Source organism: Salmo trutta, chromosome 5 (genome assembly GCF_901001165.1).
Source record: "Salmo trutta chromosome 5, fSalTru1.1, whole genome shotgun sequence".
Lineage (NCBI taxonomy): Eukaryota > Metazoa > Chordata > Actinopteri > Salmoniformes > Salmonidae > Salmo > Salmo trutta.
In genome coordinates, this window is record NC_042961.1 from 53,203,432 (window position 1) to 53,220,114 (window position 16,683).

General features: G+C 38.6%; 1 protein-coding gene across 3 annotated transcripts; it reads right to left on the bottom strand.

Annotated features, from left to right (window-relative positions):
• Nucleotides 1-12,192: 12,192 nt before the first annotated feature.
• On the bottom strand, nucleotides 12,193-14,655 carry LOC115194495 (SLAM family member 9-like). Of its 3 annotated transcripts, none has more exons than XM_029754227.1 (5): nucleotides 14,452-14,655; nucleotides 13,740-14,027; nucleotides 13,357-13,602; nucleotides 13,049-13,197; nucleotides 12,193-12,817 (listed from the first exon to the last, which is right to left on the bottom strand). In XM_029754227.1, exons 1-4 carry the CDS (start codon nucleotides 14,576-14,578, stop codon nucleotides 13,064-13,066), a joined length of 795 nt encoding a protein of 264 aa, XP_029610087.1. In that variant the 5' UTR covers nucleotides 14,579-14,655; the 3' UTR covers nucleotides 12,193-12,817; nucleotides 13,049-13,063. The 3 variants fall into 3 exon arrangements, with proteins under 3 accessions (XP_029610087.1, XP_029610086.1, XP_029610084.1); XM_029754226.1 differs by having other exon boundaries at nucleotides 12,193-12,895; XM_029754224.1 differs by having other exon boundaries at nucleotides 12,193-12,925.
• Nucleotides 14,656-16,683: the final 2,028 nt, after the last annotated feature.

Here is a 16,683-nt window from a genome sequence, read left to right on the forward strand (position 1 = left end):
GTCCCCTTCTATGTTTCAGGTATCATCTTGTGTCACTTCCTGCATGGTGGTCTCCTTGACAGAGACACAGTCTGTCTGTCTGTCTGTCTGTCCACATACAGTGCATTCAGAAAGCATTCAGAACCCATGACTTTTTCCAAATTTAGTTACATTACAGCCTTTTTCTAAAATGGATTACCTGTATTTTTTTCTTTATCAATCTACACGCAATAACCCATAATGACAAAGTGTCGAGGCACAGATCTGGGGAAGGGTACCAAAACATTTCTGCAGCATTGAAGGTCCCCAAGAATACAGTGGCATAAATCATTCTTAAATGGAAGAAGTTTGGAACCCACAAGACTCTTCCTAGAGCTGGCTGTCTGGCCAAACTGAGCAGGTGACCAAGAACCCGATGGTCACTCTGACAGAGCTCCAGAGTTCCTCTGTGGAGAATTGAGAACCTTCCAGATGGACAACCATCTCTGTAGCACTCCACCAATCAGGCCTTTATGGTAAAGTGGCCAGATGGAAGCCTCTCCTTAGTAAAAGGTACATGACAGCTCGCTTGGAGTTTGTCAAAAGGCACCTGAAGGACTCAGACCATGAGAAGCAAGATTTGATGATCTGATCTGATGAAACCAAGATTAAACTCTTTGGCCTAAATTCCAAGTGTCACGTCTGGAGGAAAGCTGGCACCATCCCTACGGTGAAGCATGGTGCCCTAAATCACTATGACCTTGTCTGTAGAATTTGAGGCTATGAGCTAGACCTGGTCAAGTAGTTTACACATGGAATGTAGTACAGTAATGGAAATTATGAATAATTTGGTACAGCATGGCACTTGAGACACCAGGGTTGTGGGTTCGATTCCCTCGGGTGACCAGTACGAAGAAGTATGAAAATGTATGCAGTCACTGTAAATAACTCTGGGTAAGAGCGTCTGCTAAATTACAGAAAATGTACAACATTTCCATTTCCATGTAAATACCCCACACTGATGTTGACCTTTGCTTACCTGGAAGACCTCCTAGCAAACCCATTTCAGTTTTGGAAAGCAGGAGATCTTACGACCATGTTCTTGAAGCCTGTCATTTGTGTGTGTTGGTTGTAGAACTACAGTAGTTTAATGTTAAAGTATAGTGAGAGGTCCTTGCTATCTTAGATGAGGGGGGTTATAAAATGTTGCACATCACAATTTTTATCAGAGAACGGATGTCATGTCCCAACTTATTTCTGTTAGTATTTCCTGATGTTGCAACTGAACTATAACTGATCAACCTAAAGTAGTAGTTTGGAGAGTTATCTTTTGACATTTCTGTTCTATTCTATAATATTCTATAACAGTCTATAATATTATATTATGTTAATTACCAGGGGTATTTCAATGTAATGTCAGACATTCAATTATAGAGTTTTGCTATCAGCAATGTGGTTCAAACTGAAATGTTGCCACCCTAGAACTTTTCCTGGTTTGTTAAAGAGGAAGTGATACACAGTACCAGTACTGACCAGCTCCTCAGAACTGCTGCAGAGAGGATATGACATTAGAAAACTGACCTTTTCAGACACACCCTTGCCTAAAAAAGTCATTATGAAATCTCAATGTGTCTTCAGCTGATACGGCAATTGAACTAAGCTCATGAGGCATTTATAAGTTACATTGTTCATGGTCCTCAAATGAAACTGGTATACTTTCCTATTTATGCTATTTTTATTCCTCAGCCAGTTTTGATCCTTTATATTGGGCAGACAGACCAGTTCCCTACCTCCTCCTGCTGCCACCTGCCTCCTCCATTTTTGGGGTAATGCTGTAATCAATTTGTTGTACTCTTGAATTGAGCAGATCTTTCTGTACAATTCTGATAACTCCATGAAGGACACAACTCTACCATTCCAATTTGTAATATAATTTAAGAACAAAATACCCTTTTCAAACATTTTCCCATAAACACAGGTATTTTATCAACCAGCACATTTGAGTTCAGCCATAATATTTGTTGTAATATTTGTTATATTTTTTTCAGGGGGATGAAATTGAAATTGTAGCCAGCTCTGCAATACTTGTTTGAAAAAGAGAGATAGTTTGAAAAAAGTATAATTTTCAATTAATCAAAAATGATACATGGCAATCTGCACAAAGCCAAAAAGGCAATTTTTAAACAATGGATGAGCTTTTCTTAGTAATCTACTTGAGATCCATTTAGGGTTCAAATAAATCTTTTGAATGAGTGAAGCTTTTAGAGAGAGCTTATATATTTAATAACCTCACCCCACCCAATTCATATTCATTATATATTTAGGCACGTTTTATTTTGTCTGGTTTAGCGTCCCAGATAAAGCAAAATATTTTTTGCTCATATGATTTGAAAAATGAATCATCAGGAGTATGCAGCGCCATAAGTAAACTGAGATATGACTAAGGAGTTAATCGGGGCAATTTTTCCATAAATAGACAGGTATTTACCTCTCCATGGTTGCAAGATCTTGTCTATTTTTGTAACGGTTGTTGTCGGGAATAGAGGACCAAAACGCAGCAGGAATGTGGATGCTCATCTTGATATTTATTTTAAATAAAAGAGAACACCAAAATAACAACAAACGAAGAACTTACGAACAACAAAACAGTCTTGTCAGGCTCACACAGGCAAAACAAGAAACAACCTCCCACAAATTACAAACTCAAACACACCCTAATATATAGGACTCTCAATCAAAGGCAACTAGACAACACCTGCCTTCAATTGAGAGTCCACACCCCAATTAACTAACATAGAAACAGACTAACTAGAAAGAACATAGAAATAGACTAACATAGAGCACTGACCAAAAAACCCCGGAATACATAAATCAACTACCCTCTACATAATACACACACCCCGAACCACATAAACCAAATACCCTCTGCCACGTCCTGACCAGCCTACACTAACAAAATAACCCTCATACTGGTCAGAGCGTGACAATTTTCACAAGTTTTCTATTGAAATTCATTGTGGAGAGCTTATATATTTTGTGATATGAATACCGACTATGTCTACTTCACCATCAGCCCATTTTATAGGTAATCTGCAGGGTAATGCAAATGTTGTATTTTTTAAGGATCCAATATGTAATCTTGTACACTTATCAAAATTAGGTTTTAGTCCAGAGTTCAGAAAGGTTATCTAGATTTTCAATGAGATATTACAGGGATCTAGCTTGCGGTCTTAATATAAAACTTGAGTCATCGGCATTCATGGACACCTTTGTTTTTAAGCCTTGGATTTCTAATCCTCTAATGTTGTTATTGGATCTGATTTTAATAGCTAACATTTCGATGGCCATAACAAATAGATATGGTGACAGCGGACACCCTTGTTAAACTCCTTTTGACAATTCAAAACTCTCTGAGAAGTAGCCGTTATTTACTATTTTACACCTGGGGTTGCTATACATTATTTTTACCCATTTTATAAGAGAATTACCGAAATTGAAAAAATCCAGGCATTTATAAATAAAATTACTTTATCAAATGCCTTTTCAAAGTCCGCTATAAATACCATTCCTGGCTTCTTATATGTTTCATGTGTCACGTCCTGACCAGTAAAAGGGTTCATTTGGCATTGTAGTATGGTCAGGGCATGGCAGGGAGTGTTGTTTCTGTGTGTTTTGGGGTTTGTTTGTTTCCAGGGGATATGTTCTAGTTTTCTTTTTCTATGTTCATTTTCTATGTGTGGCCGAGTATGGTTTCCAATCAGAGGCAGGTGTCTTTTGTTGTCTCTGATTGGAAGCCATACTTAGGCAGCCTGTTTTTTCCTTTGGGTTTGTGGGTGGTTATTTTCTGTATAGCTTGGATGCCTTATGGAACTGTTTTTCGTCGTTTGTTTATATTGTTTAAGTGTTTTCATCGAATAAATTCAGTATGAGCACTTTACCCGCTGCGCCTTGGTCTGTCCATCACGACGCATATGACATCATGGTGTTCTATTATTTCTAGTAGTTGTCGTATATTATCTCCAATGTATTGTCCATGTAAAAACGCTGTCTGATCAAGATGAACAATACTTGGTAAAACCCTTTTAATTCTGAGTGCTATGCATTTTGCTAGTATTTTTTACATCATAACATTGAAGTGTAAGGGGCCTCCAGTTTTATAGATAGACTGGGTCTTTATATTTGCCATCTGGGTCTTGTTATAACAATAGAGAATCAGACCTTCCTGCTGAGTACCTGACATACTAGCATTTCTATAGGAGTATTAGGAGTATAGGAGTATATAGGAAGAATCTTGTAGTTGGGTAGTTGTATTTTGCACTGCGTTATTTATGCCTGTAAAACTGTCACTAGTCTTATTTTGTTTTCTTGTTTTTCCTCCGTGTTCACATTCGTTTAATAAATTAAGATGATGAGCACTAACTCCTCTGCGTATTGGTCCACATTCTCCGACGATGATTTCGCTATATCGTCTAGCGACGAAGAAATCTGTGACAATAGGACTATATAGGAAGAATTTTGTGCATTTTTCTCCATATTCCATCCAGTTTGCTGTCAGGTCCTGACCAGAGTAAGTTGTAATTTTCTATGGTAGAGTAGGTCAGGGCGTGACAGGGGGTGTTTTTGGTTTTTGTTCTATGTTTTCTATTTCTATGTTCAATTCTAGTTTTCTATTTCTATGTTGTTGTTTTTTTGCATGACCTCCAATTAGACGCAGCTGGTTGTCGTTGTCTCTAATTGGAAGCCATATTTAGTTGATGTTTGTTGCACTTGTGTTTTGTGGGTGATTATCTTTTGAGTAGTCTGTTTACCTCTCTGCGTCACGGTTTGTTGTTTTGTAATTTAAGTTTATTTTGTGTTTTTCGTTCGGTTTCACTATTTTAATAAATTATGTGGAACTACGAAAACGCTGCATCTTGGTCCGCTCCTTCGAACAGCCGTGACATTTGCTTTATTTTTGTAATATATTAGATTAGATCGTTCTTGAATAAGTTCCTCAAGTTCTTTCTGTATTTCCTCTAACTTAATTTGTATCTCTGTAGTTTCGTTTTTATTGCTATCTACCTGTACTATTAGTTCATGGATTACCCTTGTTAGTCTTGTCTCCTTAGCCAGAAACTGCTTTTTTATTATTGATGAATATTGAATTGAATGACCCCTGAAGGTACATTTTAAGGTATCCCAAACAATAAGAGGGTTTACTGAACCTATATTATACTGGAAAAATTCAGTTATAAATGATTTTGTCTTAGTTAAAAAATAAGTCTTAATTCATTCCTATTGAGATTTGTGTGTCTGGGGTATTTGTTATTTGTTGTAGTGTGGTGGTTAATTTCTTTACTATCAAATGAGAGAGAGACAAACTTATCACACAAGTCAGAGTTATACTTAAACTAAATCTTTAATAATAAGAGCTTTGCAATAGCAATGACTTGTCAACGATTCACCATTTCTAATGATCTGTTGAGAGTGGCGAGACAAAAGTACAAAGGTCTTTTATAGCCAAGATACACCCCTTTCAACCTACATGACGAACAACAGATACATAGAATGGGTCACAAGGTTAAGATCTGTATGAAAGATACCTATAAAACATAGCAGACAGTATCTGCTGTGTCAACAGTTTTCATTGTATAGACCAGTGTCTGGCCCTCCCTGCTACGGTCTAGAGCAGAAACATTAACTCCTTCTCTGGAATGCTCTTTAGGTTTTATCACCCAAAGACATCGTAGATCTCCTTTCAGTGTTATCTCCCAGAGGCCCATCCTCAGTAGAACACACACACAATAGTTAACAGAATACTCTATTCTGTCGAATAAAACAACCAATTGTTGCTATAAAAGCATTTTAACATAATCTTGCAATTTTTTCATGACATTCCCCCATTTTGAGAGTCCTCTCAACTTAAAAGAAAATTACAAGATTTAAGAACATTCATACATTCATATGTAGAAAATATATTCCACATAAACCAAGAATCACAAAAACAATAACTCATTGCATGGGGTTCCTGCACATGACCAGCTGCCAAAGCACTGGCTCAGCCACCTTCCAAAAAACTCAGCACAGTCTCCTATTTCAACCACCAACACATTTTCTAAGCACTCTAACAATTTGTCTGGGAAGGTTATTATACACAGTCACCTGCACGAACCCATGAAGAAAAACAAAAATGCATACAGTTTATAAGATTCAAAGCTATATCTTCCATAGACAGTGAAAAGCACATATTTAATGCATAATGCAGTGCATGCAACACTGGAGTTTAATAAAATAAGCTTTAGTTATCTATCACACTCCAATGGATCAGCATAGTATGGTGGAAATGACTAAAATTTCCATATCTTGTTGGAAAAATCCAGGTAGTGACTACATTTTATTCCATTGGTGCCTAATGAACATGACCCAAGACAAGCATCATGATCCCACTATTTATAAGGCAATGCCTATAGATCAAATAGATTAGGATCAGTTTCACTCTCCAGATCAGAGTTCACCCTCTCCATTCACCATGGCATACTTAGAATAATGTCAACATCTTTAGTACAGCACAACAATGAAAACAATCAATCCCTAATACATGAATTGCTTCACTCATATAGATATTAACATACTCAACTCAAATCAATCCTTCAGTTTTAAAAATCATTCAATTTCCAAATCAAATCATAATTAGAACCCAATTAATTATCCAACCAAAATTTAGAATGACATTACTCAGTGATTCAAATTGGTCCTACCACGCAAAGTAAAAAAACTCAATTTAACACACATCAACATTGGCAGAATGTACATTTACATTAACATTCAGTATAATTGTCACGTTCTGACCATAGAAAGATGATATTTTCTATGGTAGAGTAAGTCAGGGCGTGACAAGTTTTTTTCTGATTTCTTTTTCTATGTTGTCAGATTCTAGTGTTGTATTTCTATGTTGGTTTTGTTTGAGATGATCTCCAATTAGAGGCAGCTGGTCCTCTTTGTCTCTAATTGGAGATCATACTTAAGTTGAGTTTTTTCCACCTGGGTTTGTGGGAGATTAGTTTTGAGTTTGTGTATGTTAACTCTGCGTCACGGTTTGTTGTTTTTGGTATTCAGTTGATATATATGTACTGCACAGTTTCACAGTGTAAATAAAATGTGGAACGAAACACATGCTGCACTTTGGTCCGCTTCTCCTCTCTACGACAACCGTGACAATAATTATCCCACAATTCTACTATTAACAAGAAATCCCCAAACCGACTAAGTGAAACATCAGAGCAAGGCACTTAACCCTAATTGCTCCTGTAAATAACTCTGGATTAGAGCGGCTGCTATATTACTGAAATGTCAAAACAAAAAAATGAACGAACCAACAAACAATACAATTCAATACACAATACAATGCAGATAAAATTGCTGTAGCTGCAGATAAGATCCATCATCATTACACCATATCATTGTTTCAAAAGCTGTTACAGTAATACACAATTAACTTGTTGGGTCTAGGGGGCAGTATTTTCACGGCCGGATAAAAAACGTACCCGATTTTTACTGGTTACTACTCTTGCCCAAAAACAAGAATATGCATATAATTAGTAGATTTGGATAGAAAACATTCTACAGTTTCTAAAACTGTTTGAATGGTGTCTGTGAGTATAACAGAACTCATATGGCAGCCAAAAACCTGAGAAGATTACAAGCAGGAAGTGGCCTGTCTGACAATTTGTGTTCCTTCTGTGTTATCTCTATTGAAATTACAGTATCTTTGCTGTTACGTGACACTTTCTAAGGCTTCCATTGGCTCTCTGAAGGTGCCAGAAAGTGGATTGGGACATCTGCTGTCTCTGGGCAAGGTACATGAACTCTGTTTGAGAGTGGTCTGTCTGGTGGCTCAGAGACAGGAGATGTGCGGTCAGGAGAGACCACAATTTTTTTTCTTTCTCTATTTGAATGAATACAAAGTTGACCGGTTGGAATATTATCGCTATTTTACGAGAAAATTCGCATAAAAATGTATTTTAAACAGCGTTTGACATGTTCTAAGTACGGTAAAGGAACATTTAGATTTTTTTGTCACAAAATGCGCCCGCGCGTCGCCCTTTGAATATTGACCTGAACGCACAAACAAAACGGAGCTCTTTGAATATAACTATGGATTATTTGGAACCAAAACAACATTTGTTGCTGAAGTAAAAGTCCTGGGAGTGCATTCTGACGAAGAACAGCAAAGGTAATCCAATTTTTCTTATAGTAAATCTGAGTTTGGTGAATGCCAAACTTGGTGGGTGTCAAAATAGCTAGCCCGTGATGGCGAGCTATCTACTCAGAATATTGCAAAATGTGCTTTTGCCGAAAAGCTATTTTAAAATCGGACATAGCGATTGCATAAAGGAGTGCTGTATCTATAAATCTTAAAATAATTGTTATGTTTTTTGTCAACGTTTATCGTGAGTAATTTAGTAAATTCACCGGAAGTTTGCGGTGGGTATGCTAGTTCTGAACGTCACATGCTAATGTAAAAAGCTGGTTTTTTATATAAATATGAACTTGATTGAACAAAACATGCATGTATTGTATAACATAATATCCTAGGAGTGTCATCTGATGAAGATCATCAAAGGTTAGTGCTGCATTTAGCTGTGGTTTGGGTTTATGTGACATTATATGCTAGCTTGAAAAATGGGTGTCTGATTATTTCTGGCTGGGTACTCTGCTGACATAATCTAATGTTTTGCTTTCGTTGTAAAGCCTTTTTGAAATCGGACAGTGTTTAGATTAACGAGAGTCCCTTCCTGTATACCTTGTTCACACACGACTGCGTGGCCACGCACAACTCCAACATCATCATCAAGTTTGCTAACAAAACGACAGTGGTAGGCCTGATCACAGAAAGTGATGAGTCAGCAGGGAGAAGGTCAGAGACATGGCAGTGTGGTGCCAGGACAATAATCTCTGTAACGGTTGTCGTTGGGAATGGAGGACCAAAACGCAGCAGGAATGTGGATGCTCATCTTGTTATTTATTTTAAATGAAAGAGAACACCAAAATAACAAAACGAAGAACGCACGAACAACAAAACAGTCTTGTCATGCTCACACAGGCGAAACAATCTCCCACAACACCACACCAAACAATTACCCATATATAGGACTCTCAATCAGAGGCAACGAGAAAGCACCTGCCTCCAATTGAGAGTCCAACCCCCCATTAACCTACACATAGAAATACCACAAACCAGAAAGAACATAGAAATACAAAACATAGAACATAGACCAAAACCCGGAAATAATAAATCAAACACCCTACTACATAAACCATCACCCCGAAACACATAAACAAAATACCCTCTGCCACGTCCTGACCAAACTACAATAGCAAATAATCCTCATACTGGTCAGGACGTGACAATCTCTCCCTCAACATCAGTAAGACCATGGAGCTGATCATGGACTATAGGACTGCTAAATAGTCACTTAATGGTACCCAAACTATCTGCACTGACTGTATCTTGCACTGACCCTACGTACACTCACCAAACCATACTGTATATACACACACTCACTAGACTATATACACAAACCATATACACACTCACTAGACTACATATACAAACCATATACACACTCACTAGACTATATATACAAACCATATACAAACTCACTATACTATATATATATATATACAAAACATATACACATTCACTAGACTATATATACAAACCATATACACACTCACTCACACACACTACATTGACACTCCCACACAAAACCCACACACATTCACTACAAATGGTTCTTTATTTTACTCTATCCTGATGCCTAGTCACTTTACCCTTCCTTCATGCACATATCTACCTCTGGTACTGGTACACCCTGTATATAGCCTCACCTTGATCGGGTACTGGTTCTCCCTGTATATAGCCTCGCATTGATCTGGTACTGGTACTCCCTGTATATAGCCTAACATTGATCTGGTACTGGTACTCCCTGTATATAGCCTCACATTGATCTGGTACTGGTACTCCCTGTATATAGCCTCACATTGATCTGGTACTGGTACTCCCTGTATATAGCTCCATTCTTGTGTATTTTATTTTATTCCTCTTGTGTTGCTATTTTAAACTCTGCATTTTGACTCAACTGCTTTTGAACAATCAGATCAGATCTTTTGCTGATAATTAGGCAAAACATCAGAATTGGGCTGCCTGTGTAAATGCCGTCAGTGTGAGGAATATGTGAACCCTGGGCTCATTTATTCACATTCTGACTCTAAGGCTGTGTTTACACAGTCAGCCTAATTCTGATCTTTTGCCCAATTATTGTCAAAAGATCTGATCTGATTGTGCAAAAGAGCAATAATTGGGCAAAGGATCAGAATTAGGCTGACTGTGTAAACGCAGTATGTCATTGTTTCTCATTCCAGTTATTTCCTTTCTCTTTCTGGTTGTCTCTCCCTTAGCCCATAACTCTTGTGCTCTCTTAAAGGGGCACACACACATTTAACAAGAACATCACAGGATATAGAAGTGAAATTCAGCTAATTTAAATGATGTTATCTCTTCTCTCTTCTAGTGAATCAGAAGAGATGTAATACCAGTCAGCTGTGTTCTCCTGGCTGGTTCCACAATGGATCATTTTACTGCTTCTCTAAAGACATAGAGAGTAGTTAGGAGATTTTGGTCGTGTAGTGTTATTAAATGCCACATGACTCTCACAAAAAGTGCAGACTTCAGTTAGCAATTATTGAACATCTAGTGGAAAGCCTTCCAAGAAGAGTGGAGGCTGTTATAGAAGCAAAGGGGGGACCAAGTCCATATTAATGCCCATGATTTTGGAATGAGATGTTTGACAAGCAGGTGTCCACATACTTTTGGTCATGTAGTGTAATTTATTGCTACATGACTCTCAGATCAAGTGCAGACTTCACGTTAGGATACATCCTTCTTTCAGTGTCTCTGTGTTTTGCATGTCGATGAGAACCGTTGGTCCATTGGTTGACTAATGTGTAGTTTTCTCCATTATAAAACAGAGAGTGGTGACACTGGGAATTGATCCTTATGAACACAGCCCTTGGATAAGACTGACAGATGAGAAGCAAGATAAATTGTGGGTCTGGATGGACAATACAACTCTTAATGAGAACATAAACTAAGGATGTTTTTAAGGCATACATTCGCACACATCTACACACACACACACACACACACACACACACACACACACACACACACATACAAAGACACACAAAGACAACTCAGCTGAACACTCAAAAGCAAAACATTGTATACATAGGTTATTTGCTGCAAGATATATTGGCACCCTTCCACTTTTATTACATAATTCCCTATTTCTTCTCAAATAAGTTGAAATAGAAAAAAAAAACATTTGGTCTCTCTACCATAAAGGCCTGACTGGTGGAGCGCTGCAGAGATGGTTGTCCTTCTGGAAGGTTCTCCCAACTCCACAGAGGAACTCTGAAGCTCTGTCAGAGTGACCATCAGGTTCTTGGGCACCTCCCTGACCAAGGCCCTTGTATTGCTATTGTTGATTTAGCCTGTCATCTCAACCTTCTATTCAGGAAAATGTAACTATGTAGTTGAAGATGGGTTATAACAATTGGATTGAATTTGTCAATTCAGCTGTTTTGTATACATGTATATGTTAAATATGTACAATGCTAGATGTAATTAGACACAAAGTAAAAAACAAGTAAACATTTTATTCTCTCTGTGTTTGCGGTTCGGTATCTGAGTCTATGTCAAGTCTTAGTCAATGTAACGTCAGGGAGTCTCTGAGAGGGATGGAGAGGTAGTTTATCTCCTATTGTGCAGTACACTGTGTCTGGTTTGTTGACGTTAAGCCCAAATCCTTCTGCTTTTAGCTGTAATTGACTGTCTTACTTCTGTAGTTCATCCACACAACCAGCTGGATGTGACAGAACCTACTGAAATGGATAGATGGATAACTTTCTAGTTATATTTGTAAATATTCCATCTCATTAATAATTAGACATACAGAATATATTTAAAAAAATATTATAGAAAAGAAAAGTATATACTCAGATGACTGATTGGTTGGATGGTTGCTGGAATGGTTAATTGAATGATTGATTGATTGGGTCCAATTCAGAAACTATACTGAAATTCTATTTCATTAAATAAAAAAATTAAATGTTTTTTTTCTGATTACGTCTCAAGTCAGTTGAATGGAAATGCACCGTGCAGGTAATGGAAGATGCATAAAGACGGCAGAATTCAGATATGACATCATTGTTTTATTAATGTCCACTGAGTTTTTAAATGACATGGTTCAATGTGCCAATAAATCAGCACAATCTACTTTTCCAAATTGCCAGCATCTTGAAGCTAAAATTGGGATCATGTATATTGTGCTGATCAACATACAGCAAAATATTAACAGAGAGAAATGTAAAATACTCAGAACTTAGCAAAACAAAGAATGTGTGGTAAGTGCATGTAGACTGCCAGCTACAAACATGTAACATCAGCGGGTCTCTGAGACAGATGTATCTCCCATTGTGCAGTTCACCGTCTGGTTTGTTGAAGTTATTACACACTTTGTCCACTGGGTGGCGGTGTGCTGCAGCTGGTTTCTATATGGTTCTGTAGAAGACTGTAGAAGACTGATATAGGCTCTGCCTCAGAAGGGCTCTGTGGTCCTGGCCTCTCTTCTGGTGGAGAGCACACTTTGTCCACTTGATGGGGATCTTGTACTGCTAATTGCTGCACAGTGCTGTAAAATGCATCTGCCTGTTGGGGGAACTTTGGTTCTTTCCTCTCTTCTGGTGGTGTACTTGTCCCCTGGTTGGCCCTCTTCTCCTCCTGCTACTGCTGCTGGTACTGCTGCTCCTGGTCTCCCTGCAGTGTCGTAGATTGATGTTACCTCAGGACCCACTGTGTTCTGTGGTTCCAGACTCTCCCCTGGTAGAGAGCTCACTGGGTTGACATGTTAGGAGATGAGACATACTGTAAAAACATTCAAATAGACATTCTTTAAAATGTTATAAAAACAACGTTCCAGCATCCTAGAAAGACCTTGTATCTCACATTTTGGTGATTTTAATTAGTTTTTACATGAATTGAAAGTACCTGCATTGACAGTTCTTATTTACACTGTCTTCTGGTTGACATGATCCATCCTACACCAACTAACACAATGAAGAACAATCCACCACTAACACCACCCGCAATGGTGCCAACTGTTGATGCTGCAGCTCTCCCCTTCTTCTCAACAATACCTGAGAGGTCACACACACACACACACACACACTCAACATTTTGCTGGAGAACAATAATAAATATGATGTTAAAACCTTGTTGATATATAAATAGATTTGTATAATGATAGATGGATAGAAGGTATGCAGAGAAGGTAGAAGCTAGTAAATTAGACTGACATATGTCCTCCATGCGTTGTGATTTGGTCTCTGCACTGACATGATTGTTGACGATACACTGGATGAATCCATTACCACTGGAGACGGTGATGTTGACCTCAGTGAGTGACAGAGATTCCTGGTACAGTGTGCACTGACCTCCATCACAGACAGAAAACATCAAGCCTGAACAATTCACTGTGATGTTACAAAGTCCTGTACTTGAGTTGGAGTAGGTCACCTGCATGGCTGGAATGGGAACAGCTTCTACAACGACCAACACAGTTCAGAAAGATACATTTTACATGTATGACTGGTGAAGACACTTTAAAGGAGATTTGCTTTTTCAAGCAAAGCAGAAACACATAGCAGACTACCAAAACACAAAAAATCACTAAACTCACCCAACACCTTAAGTCTGTATGAAGACGTTGAATCTGTCCAATCTATTTTCTTTGCATTTGCAATGTAAATTCCACTGTCTGTGTCCGTCAGATTCTTAATGCACAGTGTTTGGTTCACTGGATTATAATCCACCTTCATCTTGTATTTAGGAGAGATCTCTTTATCATCAACTATTACAGTACTATTGACCTTCCATCTAAGTTCCTCAGGTGGTTCTGCTACAGTCAGACACACTGAACCTCCCTTCAAGCCATACTGGTCTATTGGAGGGTCTTCAGCCCAGGTCCCTAAAGAGAGGAAAAGGTTGCACCTGTTTTATCAGCGAGGGAACAAACACCAAAAACAAACCAGGCTAAAACATGAAACTGTGTTCATTTTCAATTTACTTTAACAATTCTTATTTTACCATTTTCTTCTGTCCTCAATGCTTAATATACAGGTGCACCATTTAGTGCATTTAGAAAATACAGGTGCACCATTTAGTAAATCTGTACATATTTAGTAAATCTATCCGTTTTGTATAATATCAGCCAGTATTTTTTAAAGTAGTGCTCACGATCCAAAACTGGTCCCTGAATCTGGAAATGTTTCTCTATTCATAACATTGTTTACAAATCCAATTGATATATGAATCTAATTCATACAAATCGTTAGACATTTTTTGTCCTTAAGATCCCGTTCAATCACTTAAAATAAATGTATATAGGTTACCTGTCAGGATGAGTAGAAACCAAAGAATATTCCATTTAGAAGTGTGAGAGATACAGTCTGGCATCGTTCCCTGATCTCTGTCAAAATTGAGTGACTCAAAAATAAAATAAATGAGGGCCTGTAGCATTACTCATCTCTCACCTTCTATAATTGTGTTTTTCTTTAATTGAGTCACCCTATATACATTTTAGTCATTTAGCAGACGCTCTCATCCAGAGCGACTTACAGTAGTAAATACATGCATTTTTTTTTTGTACTGCCCCCCCCATGGGAATCGAACCCACAACCCTGGCATTGCACACACCATGCTGGCGTTGTAAACACCATACTCAACCAACTGAGTCACAGGGAAGGCCACATAGAGAAAGTCTGGAAAGTATTCAGAGCCCTTGACATTTTCCACATTTTGTTATGTTACAGCCTTATTCTAAAACTGATTCAATAGTTTTTACCCCTGATCAATCTACACACATTACCCCATAATGACAAAGGATTTTTTTGATGACATTTCAGCAAAAAAAATTGTCGTTTTTTTTAAAATATAACATTTATATAAGTATTTAGACCCTTTACTCAGTACTTTGTTGAAACACCTTTGGCAGCGATTACAGACTTGAGTTTTCTTGGGTATGACGCTCCAAGTTTGGCACACCTATATTTGGGGAGTTTCTCCCATTCTTCTCTGCAGATCCTCTCAAGCTCTGTCAGGTTAGACGGGAAGTGTTGCTGCACAGCTATTTTCAGGTCTCTCCAGAGATGTTCAATCGGGTTCAATCCGGGCTCTGGCTGGGCCACTTAAGGACATTCAAAGACTTGTCTCAAAGCTACTCCTGCATTGTCTTGGCTGAGTGCTTAGGGTCATTGTCCTGTTGGAAGGGGAACCTTCACCCCAGTCTGAGGTCCTGAGCACTCTGGAGCAGGTATTCATCAAGGATCTCTCTGTACTTTGCTCCATTCATTTTTCCCTCAATCCTGACTAGTCTCCCAGTCCCTGCCACTGAAAAACATCCACACAGCATGATGCTGCCACCACCATACGGATAGTACCAGTTTTCTTCCATATGTGATGCTTGGCATTCAGGCCAAAGAGTTCAATCTTGGCTTCATCAGACCAGAGAATGTTGTTTCTAATGGTCTGAGAGTCCTATAGGTGCCTTTTGGCAAACTCCAAGCGGGATGTCATGTGCCTCTCTACCATAAAGGCCTGATTGGTGGAGTGCTGCAGAGATGGTTGTCCTTCTGGAAGGTTCTCCCATCTACACAAATAAACTTTTGAGCTCTGTCAGAGTGACCATCGGGCTCTTGGTCCCCTCCCTGACCAAGGCCTTTCCCCCCGATTGCTCAGTTTGCCGGGCGGCTAGCTCTAGGAAGAGTCTTGGTGGTTCCAAACTTCTCCCTCTTAAGAACGATGGAGGCCAATGTGTTCTTGTGGACCTTCAATGCTGCAGAAATTGTTTTGTACCGTTCCCCAGATCTGTGCCTCGACACAATCCTGTCTCGGAACTCTATGGACAATTCCTTTGACCTCATTGCTTGGTTTTTAATCTGACATGCAGTTTCAACTATGGGACCTTAAATAGACAGGTGTGTACCTTTCCAAATCATGTCCAATCAATTGAATTTACCACAGGTGGACTCCAATCAAGTTGTAGAAACATTTCAAGGATGATCAATGGAAACAGGATGCACCTGAGCTCAATTTCGAGTCTCATAGCAAACGGTTGGCTGTTTTGCACCACAATCTTATTTGCTATTCTTGTTTCACCAGTTCCTCTTTGAGTGCATCCAACCATAACATTGAACATTGATGATTGCAAAGCACATGAGAAAGAGGTATTAATAAACAATCTCATAACTGGCCTCACCATAGACAGACTGCTTATAATAGCTCTACCCTTCAATCTCAAAATGGTTGAAAGACTGTCTCTAAATTGGAAAGATTGTCTTTGCCAATGTCTGAACAGTTGTGTCTAAACTGGTTACTACAGGGGTTCCCAAACCTTTACTGAACACAACACCAGACGTTAAGACGTTAAAATCTGTGGTCAGGGTGAGAGGGCGTAGTTTCAGGTGTTGCATTTAGCGGCACTATGTGTGAGAGTGACACAGACAGTAGCTAGGTTTGTGAACAGATTCATGTGAATATGATAAAATCTGCATAAAAACACATGCATTTCCCCACCAGAGGTGTATTTCCATCAGACTGACTTTGTTGCGGATAAAAGGCTTTGC